Below are 18,758 nucleotides of genomic sequence, written 5' to 3'. Positions count from 1 at the left end.
ACTGCATCATGGCCTACAGGACAGCCCAGCAGCAGCACAACAAACACAACCCTTACAGAAAACAACAACACAACAGAGCACGCTTTTTCCAACAGTCGATTGGAAAGAATTAGGTGGAAAAAAAGTGTGAGAAAAAGCACAAAAAAAAAAAGGGATAGTGTAAATACACGGAAAAAGAGAGGAGAAAAAGCAATAGAGATAAAGAAACGGAGGGAGATAACATGCACGGAAAACACAGACAGACTTGATCTAGATTGTGCCTCACAGGCCTGGCTGTCTCTTACTCCTTGCCCCCCCCCCCCAACACCCCCCATGAGATCATTTTCATCCTTTATGAGTCAAAAGGAAGCCCGGTTGAAAATGAAAGGTTACACAAGCCAGAGCCCAAGCCCTCGGAGTGAGAGAGGAGAAGATCCCTGCTGCAAGGGCCCTGCTGCTATTCAAAGCACCTGCCATTGTGTGGGCGCCCATCCAGGCCTATTGTTGTGCAGAAATTAGTCGTGCTCCCTTTGGCTCCCTTCGGCTCCAGAGGCATGCGGCAGACCCCCTTGTTGTTTTGGGTTCAGATACGTGGTCGGATAGATGCGTGGCCCCGGCTACCATCACCACTGGCTGTGGCCCTTTTGCCCTTTCTCCCAAAGCACAGTATCATTTTTTTTTCCCTCGTCCGCCCTCTGTTGCGCCCTTCTCTAGAACACTTTCAGGCCAACATTCCTATAGTTTTCTCCCTCTTTCTTTTGTACTCCTACTCTCCTTTCTCCTTTGGTGTATATGCTTATTGTTCTTTGGAGCACCCTCATTATACCCATGGTTATATTTTAAGGGCCTCTCTCTTTGATTTTGGTCTCGTGGGGAGTGAGTGGTGGGCTGGTGGGAGCTGTAGGCCTGGCCCAGCTCTCCGGGCTCCCCAGCCAGCGTCTCGGAGAGAGTGGGCTTGGGGGTATTGTCGGGGCTGGGCACCGCTGCAGAAGCGCTGGTGCTACGGCTAGTGCAGGGGGTGGATGTGAGGGGAAAATTGAAAAGTCAATAACGAAGGCCGCACAAAAAAGAAAAAGAAAAAGAAAAGAGAGGGTGAAACAAAAGGAGATGGAGAACTTCAAAAAGCTGAGAGCTATAGAGCACTGCTAATTAATAGCATCAGAGGAACAGCTTTTTTCTCTCTTCCTTTTGGAACTTTAATGCTGCATATTAACTTGCAAGCAAGAGGCGATTAGGAGTTTGCATTGGGAGTCGGGTCCATCGCACGGCCAGACCAGCCTACAGTGGCCATGTTATGAGAAAAGATTGGTTATGTCTTGTTTAAAATATGAAAAACAAACAATAAAATGCATTGAGTGGCCAGGGAAACAAAAAAAACACTGAATAGTGTAATGTAATAGTGTAAAAAACCTTTGTGAGCTATCAGTCGCTGTGTTTAAAACGTGTTGTGGTCATTTTTGATCTGTTTCGAATATTTCTTCTCCTCCAAATGTAAATGAGATTGATACAATATTAGAAGCCCTTTTATATTGCAACACCAGCACAAAGTACAGCTTCAGTGAACTCAATTAACCCACAGATAAGCAATCTCGTAGTGAAAAACAGAACTTTTCAAGTATAGAAGTATTCATTGCAATGCCATTGTTTTGCATCATATTTGCATATATTTGTTTCTCTGCATTCGTCAAATTGTCCCCTTACTCCAGAATAGATTGCTGTGTGTTGCTAATCGAAAGGTGAGCTCCGGGAACGTGACGAAATACGAATTTTGGACGGTCAGCGAGGCAGAGTGGCAGTAATTTGAACCAAGGCTTTTGCAATTTGTATTTTTTTCCCCAGCAGTAATAGGCTCCTCTCTCACTTTTCCTGCCATAGCAATTTCCACTGCCAACAGCTGTCAAGCCCCTAAAATCAAAATTAGCGCCATGGAATTGGGCCTTAATGAAATGACCTGCTGGATTTACCTTAAGGAGCAGAGCGGACAGTCAATACTAGCCTCGTCAAAACCCTCTCTCTGCATGCTGCGGCCCCATTAACGAAAGGAAATAGTCTCCAGTAAATGTATTAAGCACTACTTCCACCTTCTAATTATATTTTTTCTTTCTCCCTTCATAATTCATTCACTCTTTCATTAGTTCTTAATATTGAAAAAGGGCTTCTAACTGGCTCTTCTGTCCTCACGGGGTCACCAATTATTTGTCACTGTGTATTACAGGAATGTCAGAGGACTTCATGTTTATTGTGACCCAGCACAGTCAGGGTGTGGGAATAGATTTCCTTGCAGAAATACAACATTATTTCCATTATTCAAATCCAGAATCAAAACTCATCTGTTCCAATTAGCTTACTCCGTTTGATGCACTGCACTTCTTTTCTCTTCTTTGTTTTGTTTTATTTCTTGTGTTTTGTTTTCATTCCTTGTTTAAACTATTGTACAGTGTCCTTGAGTGTTGGAAAGGCGCTTATAAATCCAGTGTATTATTATTACTAGTGCAGTGCCTGTAGGAAGTATGTATTCGTATATTACATGCCACACTACAACGTCTGCAACTCCATAAAACACTTACTTTTCATAAGGTATGCACACCGTCCAGCACATACACATTGAACATTGATATTCACTGGAAACTATTAGAATATTATTGGAAAATCGAACCTTGTAGTGCACTTTAATACTCCGAAAGACAGGTAGGCTAAATAGACTTCCAGATGAGATGAGTCAGGCATGTAAATCCAGATTGAATTGTGTTACTGACCAGGTGTAGGCCTATCACAAAATGGGGCGGAGCTCCCCTAAAAGGGGGCGGAGCTCCCCTAAAAGGCGTCCAATCGGAAACAGTGCAATGCACGTCCTACGTAAATAATAATATTTTGAAAAATGAATTAAAAAATCTTCAACACCTTCGTGCCATGCGCAAGCCACATACAAAATCTGAGGTCAGTCAGAGAGATATGCCCTATACACACACACACACACACACACACACACACACACACACACTTCTTGCTTTTATAGATAGATGTCAGAGGTCTTCATGTTTATTGTGACCCAGCACAGTTAGGGTATGGAAATAGATTTCCTTGCAGAAATACAACATTATTTCCATAATATCTTGCAGAGACAGCATACAATCCAAAGCTGTGGGCCCCCCTCCTGCCTCTGCTTCCTATAGGAAGAGGCGAATGTGTGCCAAGGCCCAGTGGAGGACACTGGGCCCTGGTTATTGACTTGTAAAGGAGCCGGTAGGTGAGGGGTCTTGACAAGACATGAGCGTCTGACTCTCTTGTAAAGCTGTATCTGATTTCTCTGCTAGTTGGCTCCCCGGAGAGAGCCGCTCTACCCTCTGTTGATCAGCCTCTCACTCACAGCTGTATGGAAAAACGCGGCGATAAAAAGAATGAAAGAGTAGTTTTGTGAAAGGAGACGCACTCGTTGTGTATGCCATGATTCCCTGTTAGGGTGAGAATGAGAGCGAGGGAGGAGGGAGGAGGAAGCGAAGGAATCAGCTGCTAGGTGACGGAGTATATGTAGTGTCTCAGTCAGTATGCCAGACGAAAAAGACAACCTCTTTAGAATAATATTTTGGTGAGTTTTGTTACATGGACCTGTCAGTAAGGGCATCTGCATTTGTGTAGGTTTGACAGAATAAAACAACATGGTCTCACAGAAATCCGTGAAATAGCCACGGATTTCGCTTAACTCAAAATCCGTGGAATAGCCACGGAATCGCTCAAATTTCCGTGAAACTGACACGGATTTCGCTACAATGCAAGTTAATGACAGTCATATTTTTCTGGCGAGATCTTCACCACAAAGTGATTATGTACATTCACTGAGTGAATATTTAGAAAATAAAACATATATTTCTCGCTAGAAATGTGATCAAAATCCATTTTTATGCAGAAACAAAGTCAAAATATGAATTTTTTCACTAAAAATGAGAGAACTGTCCGCCATGTTTTTTGTTCTGACCGCCGGAACCTTGAAAGTCACGTGACTTGGAACAAACCAATAGGAAAAAATATCAATGGGATGGCCACGGGATATGACTGTCTTTAACTTGCATTGTAGCGAAATCTGTGTCAGTTTCACGGAAATTTGAGCGATTCCGTGGCTATTCCACGGATTTTGAGTTAAGCGAAATCCGTGGCTATTTCACGGATTTCTGTGAGACCAGGTTCAAATAAAAAATAAGAGAGAATTGTATCAGCAGGAGGGCAGACAAAGCAAGTAAGAGCCAGGCCAGATCCTCACTCCTCACACATCTGACTAATTTATGAGGGTAAACTGCGCTGACAGAGAGAGAGAGATGCAGGTGGAGGGGAGGAAGTTTTCATTGACTCTCCAGAGCAGGCCAAGCCAAAGCCCCGCAGGGATCTCTCTCAGTTTGAACTTTATCAGGGGCTACGCTTAATCAATACACTATCGGAAAAAGAATTAATTACTAAAGCAGAATAAAACAGCTGCATTTTAAACCAAGGATTCATCAATTCTGTAATCTCTTGGTTACAGCTCAGGTGTCAGGAGGATCATTTCAGCTCCATGTAATGAGGAACTGTGGGAGTTTACCCCAACCCTCCTCCTCCAACTCTCCGTTTCTGACCCCCCTCCCAACCAACACCCACTTCCTATATATCCTCTACCTCCTCATCAAGATGTTTTCCCTCCCTTCTTTTCTCTTTCTCCTTCCATTTCCTATACCTTCTCAGCTGTTTGTCATCTACCTACAATATTCTCTCTTTTTTAACATTCTTCCCTCGCCCCTTGCCCCATCCTTAATAGACCCACTGTACCCCCCACCCCCTTCCCATCCCGCTACATTCCCTTCCCACCAAATTCCTGTCTTTGCGGGGATGGGACGAAGGGGTATTAAACTTGAAATCTCTGGTGCGAACGCTGACTGGAACGGGACATTCCCGCTGCTGCAGCCATCAAGCCGGACATTCCTCCGCTCAGGCTGGGACACCGCTGGTGTTGCGCAAAGAGGGGGGGTGGGGGGGGCTTAAGGGATGGGGGAGGCTGGTGTAGGGTGTAGAATAACAAGCCACAATGCTGAAATAGTAAAAATAAATATGTGTTTTTCAATGGAGTGTGGCAATCAAAGGGAAAGATTGTTTGGGAGATGAATGGCGTATGTTGGACACATTAACTGAGGGACACACAGGCCTGATAGGACGTTTCCCTCGTGTCACAATAACCTTGGCCACGCTGTTGCCACGACCACTGCCATCCAACCCTCGCAGCCCTTGACCCCGGCCCAAAGCCTGTAAACGGACTGTCCTTGACTCCCCCATAATGGGGGATTTCAAGGCAGGTTGAGAAGGGGTTATGGGTGATGAATTGGGTTTTTAGTGAGCTCATTAGGAAGCCAAACAGAGTTTAGACTGGCGGAGCGGGGCAGCAGCGCAGTAATCAGTTCTGCTCGCTTTGTTCCCTGCCTCCAGGACATTTGTGTGAAAAAAAAAAAGAGAGAACGAGGAGAAAAAAAAAACTTCATGGCATTTGGCTGATGAGAGGGCTGCTGAGCAGAGGCTACAATCTGATGGTTGACTTGTTGATTTATAAACCTTTTAATCCATTTACTCCACCAACCCCCCCCAATAGAAGCCCCCATTTCTGCTCAAGTCTACTTTGATGCCACTGTCCGTCAGGTGTGGCAAAGATGTCTGCAATAAATCCAAGTCGTCGTCCTCTCTCTGTATAAAAACAGTGAATTTGTTTGTTTGCTTTTGAATTGTAATTGAGGGTAGAGAATCACTGCTGATGCTGTTGTCATACTTTGCCTCAAACAGTGTAAGCTGTTCTGAATCACAAAACCACACTCTGTTAAAACTGGCAACCCCGCACACAGATGTTCTTTCTGGTGGTTTAGGTAGAAGACTTTGATATGCAATAGTTCCTAGCGGGGATTGTAAAGCCATTTCTGCACTAGCAGATGGATCCATATGATGCATTCGTGCGATCTCCATCTCTTTGTTTTTCTTCTGCTCCGTCTCGTCTCTTTATTCCCCGCATTCGCTACATTATCATTCCACAGTCGAGCAACTTAGTCATTTTAACAAAGCAAAAAGTGTGGAAGCAGCTTGTTTTACTAATGATCATGCTTGTTTCAATTCAACATAGCCCCACTTGCTTTTGGGAAATACCTATTCTTTAATATTTAATGCAGCATCAAACCTTAGATAGATTTAGATATGATTCTCTGTGGGCACCCGGCCCTGTTTTTCCATCAGAACAATTGTAAATTATAGAGAGAGTAGCATCAATTTGTGCAATTTTACCCACTAAGGCTGAAGAATATCTCCATTGTACCATTTTAAGTAAAGGACAGAAGAAAGGCGAGACAGAAACAAGGTTTGGACAGGTGCATTGGCAGGTTTGTACATTTGTTTAGTAAGAAACAAGGGAAGAGCTGCGATTACCTGTGAGACCAATTAGCCCCATTCGATTTGGAATTTAAGGGAAGTGCAGCGGTAGTGTTGGAGTGGAAGCAGGGTGGAGTTGTCAGGGAGGCACAGAGTGTGAAATGTCTGGTGGAGACCCAAAGCCCTTCATTAGCCACTGATCCCTGTCTGCTGAGTGAGGAGCAGTCATGGGCATCACAGCTCCCTTTTAGTTCCCCCAAAAAAGAGTGGGGTGAGGGGGTGGAGGGTAGCTCCCCCATCCCCTGCAATTTAGCCCTTTGCCATTCATGCAAATTGGGTCCTGACATCTGCAACAGCCTGCCTCCTTTCTTTTATACATCTTTATTCCATCTCTTTTCTTTGGGTCCTTTTTCCCTCCTCAAATAAAGCCCCCTTCAGTCTTGTCTCAGCTGACATACATCCTTTTACTCCACATCTGTGTAAAAGTAGCACTTTCCAGTGTGTTCATAAACACATGTATATGTGCAAAACAACAAATTAAGACCCCGGGAGACATACGCAGTTACTGTGCAACCCTAAAAGTCCAAATTTATGATGCAATAAGAACATTTTGTTGCAGGTAGAAGGTTAATCGCACCAATAATTAGTTCAGTATAAAACTCTTGGATGATGTGCATACTTTGTGCACCCTGTGCTAAATTTTAGGGTTTTGGCAGATGATAATCTTATGAAAAGATCAAGAGAGTTGAAGGCATTGACTCTGGAGAAAAGGCAGTAACCAGGCAGCCTTCTCCCCCTTCCTCCCTCTCCCTTCTGGACGGACTACTCTTCTTTGGCTCCAGGGGAGAGGCTGAAAGGGGAGGGTGGCTTTGCTCCAGCCCTTATTTTGGATTAAAAGGTAAAATAGCCTAACTGGCTGTTAAAAACAAGTTTTACCTCCAACCCTCCACCCCTCCACCCCTCCCCTCTGCTTCACGCCGCTCCCTCCACTTCAGCCTCGCCCTCTATGGTGGGGATGTGCACAGTGGGGTCAATGCTTGTGCCTGTGAGAGGAGAGAGGCCTTGTATCGGTGGAGAGGCGATAGTTATCTCCGGCATTCCAGGGATGACAGAGAGATATCTGCCTGATGGCAGGGTTAGGGGGCTTAGAGAAGGGGCGGAGAAGGGAGGGAGGTACAGGAGTTGTTGAGCAACTACCACCCCCCCACCACCACCACCACCTCCTCCACCTCCTCCCTCCTTCCTTCCCTCCCTGCCTTTCTTACTGCCTGACTGCCCCGCTTCCCCACACATAGAAAAAAACATCTAATTAGAAGCTCTTATTCCACTTCATTTAAGGGAACACTTAATGATGTGTTTTTGGGGGGAGACAACTACACATTACTTCTCATGCAAAAGGAACCACTCAGTCGTTGCACTCAGGATGCAGATACAGCTGTGTTGGAGCTGGAGGTTTGTCCTCGTTTCTCCCGGGTGTCATGGCTATCGGAGGAGAGAGGAAAATGTGTCTCCCCTTCACCTTTAGCCAGTGTCGCGGTGGTAAGAGGTGGGCGGTAAAGAGGAGGCGGTGTAGTGACATCTGAGTTTGGCAGGGAGACTTGCTGAAGGAGAGAGTTTGTTGTAATTGCTCTGACAGGTTTTAGGGCTGTTAATGACTCCGGCCTGAGCGCTACCAATTTGTCAGCATGCTTGCTGTTTACTAAGCTGTTGTTTTATGGTCCAGTGCAAGGGGCTGCTGCTTGTTTAAGCACAGATCAGGAAATAATCAGCGTAAAACACTGGCTGCAGTGGTGCAGCCACACTAAAACAGTTCCGTTTAGAGCCCTCATCTACTGTATGGATCTGAATGAGCGCAGTAAACCATATGGTGTGTGGTCACACAAGGACACACAAACGCACTGATGGGCTACTTACTGTTAGAAATTAGAGTGTGTGTTTTATCATTAAAGGGATTATGTTCTTCTCGTTAGCGCTCGTGTGTGTTGCGTGTTACGTGAGGGCGAAGCATATTGCTAGCATGCGGTTATAGCTGGAAGACCTGTAATCCCCAGTCGGCACAGAGCTACAGAGAGCTACAGAGAGCCGGCCATTCCTCTGGTGTGAATAGAGCCTCGACGTGTTTGTGTATGTGTGTATGGGAGAGAGATTGTGTGTGCGTCAAGAGCATGTGGTCCCAGAGCCGGCAAAGACCCCTTCGTAAATCCAGAGTAAATAAAAGGGGTAACCAGACGGACAAAAGAGGAGCCCCCACTGCTTCTCTCATTCGCTGCCATTTGGGGGACTGAATGTGCTAAACGCCGCTTATGTTGGCTGAAAAGTTGAGGAGAAAAAGAGGGAAAAGGGAGGCTCTAAATCCCCCTCTTCTTTTCTCTTCATTCTCTGCGGCCAAGCCTGCAGGGCTAGAGGTGGTGTAATAGGAGGGTGTTGGAGGGAGGGTTGGAGGGTCACTGTGGTGTGCTAAGGTAGAGAAGGCCAAACAAGCTGCCGCTACAAAAAAAAATAGGTTTCCTTCGAACTCTCCTCATGAGTTTCTCCCTTCTCTTCATTTGGGTGAGCTTGGGTGAACATGCCTGAGTAGTTTGGGCTGACAGGGGGTGTGGGGGGTCTGTTGTAATTAGTCACTTTAACCACAGCTTCCATAAGCCACTGCCTCTACACTCTTGCTTCATTACCCTGAAACAAACGCCGGGGCCTCCCAGTGCAAAATCACTGCACAGCCTTTAGAATAATACACACACAACATCTAAAGCTTGTCTCCAGGCTTTTCACTAGGTGTTTTAATAGTATAGGGACCAATAAGTCTGGTGTGTTATTTGATAACTAACCATGACTGTGTTTGAATGTTTTCCAACTATTGACAAGTCATTATTCATTCATGCACGGGTATATCGGAATGGTAGAGCAGCAAAGGGAGGGCGCGCGCTGATGGTGCTGCAATATGTGTTACTGGCGGCCATATCCATAATGCTTCCAGGGCTAGACTAGACCTCAGTGGCTCCCTGAGGGGCAGGGTGCCTCCCAGACATGAAGCATGATCTCCAGCGTCATTAGGACTCCCCTGAATTCCCAGTTAACTCTCAGCAGACACTGCAGGACACTTTGTGCTAAAGCAGTTTCTTTGTGCAAGAAATCCTGAAGCGACCCTGAATGTGCCAACATTAGATAAGCAGAGTTGCAGTGTGTTTACAGTCCTTTCCCAACCCGTTAATGAGCTCAGCCCTGAGACCAATTTACTCACAGGGAGATATATCTGAATGCATTTTTAATAACCACCCACTGGTGATGAGAGAGGGAATGTATGTGAGCGTAATGTGCTGCTCTTGGACTTGGTGCTTGTTTGTTTGCCAGTGTTTTCATTCACTCTCTCGCCCTCGTTGCGTCTGGTCATTGTCTTCCATCTCGCCTGATTACACCTTCTCGGTTTCCGCGCGAATGAAAATAGGCACAAACTTTCATTGCAAGCACTTTAGGTCAAGATATTGATAGAGTGGGTGAAGGAGAAGGAGAGAGGAGGAAGGAGTGAGAGAAGACAGACAGACTGGGGAGAGAGAGGGAGAGAGAGGAGGGGGGGGGGCTGTCTTTTTTCCGTCTCCAAGGGCGCTGCTTTTCCAAAAGTGCCTGGGGCTACACTCCAGCACCTCGGCTCCCCTAGGCCTTTCGGCTGCCTCCTAATAGCCAACCCCCATCTGTGTCACATGGCCAGATGATGGGACGCTTCCCCCTGCTCTGCCCTGCACTTTTTTTTCTTTCCCTATTTTTTTTTTTCAGAGTGCACATCCACACAGGTTAGAATGGCAGAGTTGCCAGGGAACAGTCAGAAGCCATTAGCGTTTGGGACAATTTGCCCTGCAGCGTTCCTTCTCTCGCTCATAAGAAAGGAGTGGGGGTGGATGCAAAGCACCAGCTCTCCTTTAGATGTAATGAGGTTGTGCAAGTTGGGTCTTCTTTATTCTTTTTCTACTCCTTCTTTTCTTCCCCCTGCTTCTTCTTCTTCCTCTCCTTTCTTTCTTTTCACCTTCTGTCCACACTTGATTTTCCCATATTCTCTTTTTTTTTTAGAATAGACATACATCTGAATGTGTTCAAGTTCAAAACAACTATTAATACCGAACATCGTGCCTAAACGCCGCATGTCCGACCTGTGCACACATGACAGTATCCATGTGCATGTGAGAGAAAGACGGAGAGAGAGAGAGAGAGAGAGAGAGAGGAGCTGAAAGCCTTGGAGTCCGGTTTCACCCTTGCGGGCTAGGGCAGGAGGCAGCGAGCATGCTGGGTAATGAAGTGACAGGTCAGTCTGTAAATACGCACGGGTCGCTCTGGTCCTGGCCAGGGGGGAGGCTATCGCATTGCAGTGAAAATGGAAACGTCAATAAAATTAATCTGCCAGCCTTTTGGCCACTGTGTGGTTCCATTGGATGAGCCTGACTGCTCACAGCAGGAGAGGGATTTGGAGACTTGCTCGAAAAATCAACACAAAACCTAGCGGCACACAAACAAACAACCAAACTGTGTATCAACATTATTCAGTGAAGCTCAAAAGCACAGAAACAAGGGAGAGGGTGGTTAAAATTCACAGCTCACTAGTTGTTGTTATTGAAGTTTTGGAAGCAAACTGGGGGAGTTAGACTTGACTTCCGTCTGGGTCGCATTTCTCAGGAAGCCCCTCACAGTCAGGGTAGGGCTACGGCCAGACCAAAGTTTATTGTTTTAGGCTTTCCTGAACAAGGATTCGTACTTAGCCTGGGATTTACGGCATTTGCCACTAATGAATGCCCATTCTACAATTACAACACCCCTAGTCTGTGTCCCCGTTCCCATATGTCCTTCAGAGGGGCTGTTGCTTCTTTAACTTCACACAGGGAGCGCAAAGTCGGCACTTCTCTGTTTTCCTCTTTCGTGTGGCTCTGCGCTAATGATGTGGAAGGAAAACACTGTGCACAGAAAGAAAAGAAAGACAGAGAGAGAAGAAAAAAGAGAGGGAAAAACAAGGGGGAGGACAGAGAAAGTGGGGAAAGTAGTCAGAAGTGAGGGCCCCTGCTGTCCTTGTATTCTTCATTTATTTTGCATTTGATTACGCCACCAGTCGGATCCTTTTTCTTTCCCCCTTTTTAACGTTATTAGTTCAAATATTTATGCGAGATTAAGGCTTGTATAGGTGGTTGTGATTGATGCCTCCCTAAAAACAGGAGGACATGCGAGTCTGAATTTTGAGAACGTCAGGGTCCTTCTCTGCCTTAGTGGAGGAGTTTTTCAGATACATAATTTAGATGCCCTCAAGGAAGGCTTTCAAGGCATTTGTGCCCGGGGGCAAGAAAAAATAACTATGACTGTTAAAAGTAAATCATTTTTGCTAATGCACAATTAATGCCGAGGAAGGGGAACAAGAAAAAGGCAAAGGACAAAGATGGAAACTTCGATTTAAAGGAGAAATCGTGCCTGGGTTATGTGCATGTTTTTCCTCTTGAAATCAAACGCTGACGGACATTAATGCAGGCGAAGCCGCCGCTGGCCTGTCATGCTAATCTTGTGGCGGAATGGGGAGGGGGTTGATGCGAGGGAAGCGAGTAGGACTAAGAGAGTCGGGGCTTGGGGTGGGCTTGGGGGGGGGGGGGGAGGCAGACGAGTCCATTATGTGCATCGAAGTGCAACAATGAACCACCCCAAATCATATCCCTACTTTCATACTCATGCGTCTCAACTGGATGCCGTGAACTCCTTCGAGTTTTGTTTGTGTGTGTGTGTGTGCACGCGACATGAATTTATGAACGTCTACGTAGAACACTGTATATGTCTGCATAACTCCGTCCTGTCCCCTTTAGCTCTCTTCAAAAGATGAAAAAAAAGAATGCTCTATATTATGTCAAGCATGCAAATTTAATTGAATTAATGACATGAGTCCGAGCCTCTACTGTACTTGAAGGCTCCTTGTCCTTCTTTTTTTGTCATCTCGCTCCATTTTTTTTTCTTTCCTCCTCCTCCTCCTCCTCCTCCTACTGTACGACTGGAATGAGGAACCTAGTGTTTCAGCGTCCAACCATAACATTAGAGTCATTAACCCTTATTCCCCTCTCCTGTGCTCTGGGGTATAGAAGAACTCTAGTAGGCCTCTGAGTAAACCCCTCACTCTGTTCAGGCCTTCCTCTAAGGCCATCTAAATCCCCCTACCTCCATATCTACACCACACGTGCTGGCTTTGCTCCGGCGATTCTCTAGGCCTCAGTGCAGTGCTTTTAAATTCCTTTGTATCTTTGGTATTTGTCCATTTATCCATTTTTCATAACCCTTAAACTCAGCTTTGACTGTCTGTGCTTCTGTTTCGGCTCTGAGAGTTTTTAGAACAGGATTTTTATGATTTTTTTTTATCGCACTGTGAGTCAGTGGTGTTTGTCTGGGATGTTATTTAACCCTGGGTTTGGTTTCCGTCCAGGAGATGGCTTAGACAACAGCGTTGCATCACCTGGCACAGGGGACGACGACGATCCAGACAAGGATAAGAAGAGGCAGAAAAAGCGTGGCATTTTCCCGAAGGTGGCCACAAACATCATGAGGGCGTGGCTGTTCCAGCATCTCACGGTAAGCACAGACATTAGTTGTTTTTTTTTGGATAAGAACAACCCAGGTAGAAACACATTCACACACACACACACACCTGTCACATAGTCGTTACTGAGGAGGAGAGGGAGTGAGTGACGGCTGCACTGTGATGCTCACCTGTCAGCCACCTGTCAGAGGGACACAGTGACCAGGTCAATCTAATCAGTTTGGACTGTTTGCTCTGCTCAGCACACTCTCCGTCAGACGGAGACGGCCCTGCAACTCACGACATTTACTCCAATATGAGATGCACTCTTTGTTTGTTTGTTTGTTTGTTTGTTTGGCCTGAAGAAGAATGATTTTCTGTGGCAGATTAAGAGACAGAGACAGAGTGGTAGTAACTGGAGAATGATTGTGACTTGTGTTGAGTACACTGATTTCTCAAATCTGATCACTCGAACGCAAACATATTTTGGTTATTTTCACTGTGTAGGTGTATAGATTATTATGGGTACAAATTTCTAGGCTGACGGCTATATCGCGTCATTAAAAATGCATTTTTCCATCTATTCACCTCTTGATCAGTTTCACATGTTATAATCTGGTTGACTTGGTGACATTCTAGCTCATGTTTGAGGTTGAGATGCTAATATATTTCTCCTCCATAGCTGAGAGGAAATTGTTTGTTTGCCAAACAGTTCAGTCAGTCAGACAGACACTAAACACACTGATGCTACATGGCTTGGATTAAATATTCAAACGCCACAGTAATTCTAACATAAACACCAACACTCTGTATGTGTCAGTGTGCTTTTCTGTCACTCTGTCTGTGTGTGTGTCATGTAAAAGGGGACGGACCACATGTCCCCCCACCCTCGCTAATGTCAGGACATTATCAGAACATCAGGCTGTATTGATTTTGCAACACAGGTCAGATTTCAGAAGGAGGTGGCCACGCCGGGACACATAAGCTGCTCTGTGAGCACGTGGCTCCCTGTCCCAGAGACGGAGGGACAATGTAGGGGGATGGGAGGAGTAAAACAAGAGAGAGAGAGAGAGAGAGAAAGTAGAAGCGACTTAGTCCAGAGCTTCAGCCTTATGGATCATCCGTACATTTGAGAGGGTCAGGTGGCCTCTGTGCACCCTGCAACCCCCCCCTCCTTGCAGTGCCCCAAAGCCCCTGTACCCTGATTACCTAACCAAAAGCCCAAGTAATGTGTGGCCAGCAAATACGGCCTAATTGAAAGGGCTGTAAATCCATTACATATTGGTCAGGGATAATCAGGAGTGCTTTAATCACTTTTATCTATTCAGGAGCAGTGAAGCTGCAACAGCAAAGCCCTGAGCCTCGCAGGCCTTAGCGGCTCCACCACGCCAGTCTGCATGCTTATTATTCTCATCATTATCAAAATGACTTCACAGCTGTTCATAGCTCCATCGCTCCCTGACTGAGACCTCTCACCAAACTCACACAGCCCAGGCTTCATTCAGAAGCGGAGGGGGCGGGAGGGAAGGATGAACTTTTATTTAATTATTTGAGGCTTTTTTTTCTCTTTTTTCTCTTCTCTTTAGGTCTTTTTTTCCCTCTCCCTGAGCTTGGAGTAGGATATCTTGTTTGTGTATGAAGGGGACAATAACGAACGCACAGCTGAAGTGGAATTTACCATATTGATGTTTTTACTGTATACATGAACACACCTTATGTAAGTCAAGACCAAAAGCGTCCTCATGATTTGGCATCTTTCCCGGTGAAAGCTTCGCACATTTTGAGCGTTTCTTTTCTGCAAAAAAGATGCAGAGAGAAAGACAGAATGACGCATACAGCTTTTGGAAGAGTCGCCAGCAATTTTCTTTAGAATTGTTTTAAAATTGAATTGAAAGAGTGGAAAGGAAAGGAAAGGAGGGCGGGGGAAAAAAGCCCAATGTTGGGCACAGGCGCATTTTTCAGAGAGCTGGTTAATTCAGACAGAGCAGAGCTTTCAAGGCGCTCTTTCTCTCTGTCCCTCTCTCCTTTATCACATCTCCTGCTTGTAGATGTTCTCTCCAATCTTTATTTGTTTCTTTTGTGGAGAGCCCGGGCCAGTCTTGTACAAATAATAATCCCTCCCTTTTAACCTGCCTTCATTTCTCTACTGAGGAAGAGGACTAATTGAATTATCCCCCTTCTCACCATCCAATTCTCCCACCCATAAACTCTCTCTCTCACACACACACACCCATTAGCCATTCTCCTTTCTTTTAATTTGTTAAGCAAATGTATTTGCCATTGCTGGATGCGTTTGTGCAAGGGTGAATTCTTGGGGACTTTGGCCCCTGAATGGCCTATAGCGGCATTCTGCCATTCATGCATTCATTAACTGAGGGGTGAGGAGTGAAAGGAGCGGCCTTGTATTTTCCTCAAACTGCGGGGCCAGCATGGAGCTCCTCTTCTATGAGCCACAGGGGTCTCTCTACATATGTTCTCAACATCCAGCTATTGTCACATCTTCTGAAAAGCTCAAAAGGACAGGACCCCCCCTCACACACAGAAAAACAACACAGGCCAATAGTAACAACTGTTGGCTTTTGGATTCAGTATAACAAAATTGCCCTCTCCCTCTCCCCTCCCACCCTCCTTTGCTTCACTCTGACCTCACACTCTCTTGGGAGAAATCACAAGATGGTTTTCAGTCACATATAGAAAGTTACTATCAACATTAGCGTGCCAATATTCCAGCTAAGGGGAAAATATCGTTTTTGGCGCCTTGAAATCTCACAAAATACGCACAAATTTCCACAATTACTCCACGGAAAAGCTGTGATAACCCTGACCTCTTTTATGTTGAGCCCATATGCACTAGAGAGCACGTGAGCTGGCAGCCTTAAATGCCCCATATGTAATTGGCAAATGGCAGGAGAGATCAGCTGGTGTTAGCTGGCAGGAGAGGGTCAGAGCGTCTCTCCTCTTCCTCCCTCCCTCCCTCCTCTCTCTCTCTCTCTCTCTCTCTCTCTCTTTCCCTCCCCAAGAGTTCCTGGATGTCTTCCAGCCACATTAGAGGAAGGAAAATCCCAGACTGTTGGTATAAGCTTTTCAATACTACAGGGAGATTATGTTATCAGAAAGGTAAACTTCACTGTTAGGGGTAAAATGTTCTACTGCACTTCAAAAGCATGGACTATATAATTCAGGAGAAGAAGAGAGTAGGTACTGTAGATAGAGGGAATGTAAGATAGAAGAAGAGGAGGTGGCAGAGAGAGGAATAGAGAGGCAGGAGCCGTGTTTCCATTCCACTTTTTTATGTATATTTTGAAGTATCGCACTAGAAGAGCTGAATGGAAATGGCAAAATTGGATAAATCTTTCTCAATTGCACCAAAATGTTCATACGCACGCTCGAGGTGGTTCTTGCCTTTGTTGAAAAAGAGTTGTTGTGCTAAACGGGATACGGAAACACCTTTACCAAATAACTCACATTATTGATCAGCTCTTACCACTGTCTGTCTTACAGAATATTTTTGTTTATCTCCATACAGCCTTAAACATGGCCAGTACTTGCTGACATGCAAGAAAATTTAGGACATTCCCAATTGAAACAAATTGCAGAAGATCTCGCACATTTTCGCTCTAGACCAGTTGAAGGAAACAGTCTTTAATTTGCTCTTTGCGACAATTCACAATTAATTGGAAACACAGCTCGCGATGGGAGCTTTTTCTTATTGTTGCCCAAGGTGATGCCCTTTTTTCGGCCAAAGCAAACTCTAAAATCTACAATTAGCCCCTTGGCGCCCCTGGCCTTCCTTCCCTCTCACCCCCTGCTAGCCCTTACTCACCCCTGTAAAGACAAGGGTCGGCCTCGCAATGAAAACAGGAAGCACTCAGATACAAAGATACCACTCCGGGCTCTGGCCTTGTCTTTTGACTAGTGTAAACCCTCAAACACCTATGAAAATAAATAGGGGACCTCAGGAGCAAACCAGGCCGGTTGAGGGGTTGGCACACGTGTGCATGTGTGAGCTAGAGAGGAGGGAGGGAGCGAGAGAGAGAGAGAGTGGTCAGTCAGATGAGTAAGGAGGTAGCCCTCTCAAGCATCAAGCGTCTCAGGTTTTGTGCCGGGCCACCCTTTGGCCCGGGTGTTTGGGGAAATTCTGTTAAGCTGCTAAGCCAGGTGTATTGGTCCCCTGGGCTCCTTGAAAGGGAAGTGATATATCCCTTGGTTATTGGAAAAGTCCTTGGAGTATGAGCAGCAGAACTGTGTGTTTACATCAGAAATGTTTATGTGTGATTAGATGATTTTTACGTATTAGTGCATTGCATTGCTGTCTTTAATCCTCCTGAGTATAACACCAGTGGTAAGTACTGAAACAGTTTTTTGGCAGAATAAAAAAAAAATATTTATGTGGAAAAATGCTTAGAGCAGAGCTGAAAAGCTGCCCTGTTAATACAGGCGTTAACTGAGTGAGGACACATCGCACTCTGTGTGGAGATGAGTGCATTGTGCTGCAAACATCATTAGACACTAGTGACAGTGCCGGCCCCCCCTCCACTCCCCACCCCAGCCCAACATAGCATTAGTCTCCATGACAACAGGGTGTCATCGTCAGGTCGAGCCCTCCTAGCCGCTCTCTCGACCGCTCTTTATAGATGCACATAAAAGAGCCAGCTAGGGTCATTCACAAGACATGGGCGCAGGCAGGACCGAACCCTGGCAACGGATGTTTGTCCCATACGATAAACAAGTGTACAAGTCCATCCCTTAAAAAGAGAGGGCATGTTGTTTGAGTAGACTAAACAGTCAGCTCTGTAGGATCCCCAGTTTTGTTTAAGCTCCTCTAGTCCTTCTAATCCGTGTGTGTTGTTCCAGTACAAGCAGCATTTAACTGGTGGAGACACACATCTGCAAACAGTTTGAAATACCCGAGCCCTTTCTCCTTTTACACTCAACTGCTGAAAGCTGTTTATTCTATAGTTGCTGGTGCCCACTTGGTCTTTCCAGTATACATGGCACAATAAAAAAAAATCATGTTCACTTTACATTCATGATTTGTTTGAAAATGTAACTTTTTAAAGCTGTAAATGTTATAAAGAAGCAACCATGTGTCAGTGATGCACGTTGGGAATCTGTTTCCCCTCCTTAGCTTGTTGTGAGAGTTCAGATGAAGAGGGGGTGGAGACAAAGCAGAAGAAGGGAGGGAGGGAGGGGTTAGGAGTAAGAGCAAGGGTGAGGAGGGGGTAAAGAGGGGGCTCCTAAGGGTCACAGAGGTGGAGGCCTGGAGGAGGCCCACACACTAATCTGTCATGTGCTCGTTTGCCTCGGAGCCCAAAAGTCAGCTCTCCAGTCACCCGTAGCAACCCAGGCGACAGTTTGGTTCACTGCTGCTGCCCAAATGTGTGACTATCAGTGGTAGACGCAGGGAAAAGAGTCATCACATTACTTTTGTGACAACACCCAACGCTTTGTGCGTGTGTGTTTACAAAACTGGCGTTAGTGACAATACGACAGGGTTAGTTTGGTGATGTTTAGCACAGGAGTCATTGAAAGTCATTGATAATGACTCTGAAGGAGTTTTTAGGGGGGTGGGGGGTTGAGGTTTGGTGCCCAGCTATTGTCTAGTCTCTGTTTTCTAATGTTGGCTGCTCAGCGACCCTGGAAAACAGAGACACAAGCCACCTCAGCCTGCCATCTGTTGTCCCCCAACAGAGCCACCACAGAGGGGCGAACACAGCATGGACAGGGACAGACAGTCAAACACCACGGTGAAAAGACACTCAAGAAAATCCTTTATTTCACACCCTTTCCTTGTCAGAAGTCAAAAAACTACCCCTACATGTCAACAAGATTTTTTTTTTTTGTAGAGGGCGAGAGCAGAAAACAGGATGAAAGCTTAGAAGGGGGATCC

At 45.7% G+C, this 18,758-nt stretch overlaps 1 protein-coding gene across 7 annotated transcripts in view; it reads left to right on the top strand.

The window, feature by feature from the left end:
- meis2a (Meis homeobox 2a) overlaps positions 1 to 18,758 on the top strand; it is an 83,921-nt gene that overhangs the window by 23,111 nt on the left and 42,052 nt on the right. For 6 of the 7 annotated variants that reach the window (XM_059353032.1, XM_059353033.1, XM_059353027.1 and 3 more), the window contains exon 8: positions 12,776 to 12,921. In XM_059353032.1, the coding sequence (XP_059209015.1) occupies positions 12,776 to 12,921 (146 nt within the window). The remainder of the gene's footprint in view (positions 1 to 12,775; positions 12,922 to 18,758) is intronic. The other variant, XM_059353029.1, reaches the window with a different exon arrangement.

The sequence above is a fragment of the Centropristis striata genome, chromosome 16 (genome assembly GCF_030273125.1).
Source record: "Centropristis striata isolate RG_2023a ecotype Rhode Island chromosome 16, C.striata_1.0, whole genome shotgun sequence".
In the NCBI taxonomy this organism is placed as follows: Eukaryota; Metazoa; Chordata; class Actinopteri; order Perciformes; family Serranidae; genus Centropristis; species Centropristis striata.
The sequence above is the reverse complement of the archived record's forward strand: the minus strand, read 5'-3'. Positions and strand labels throughout refer to the sequence as shown.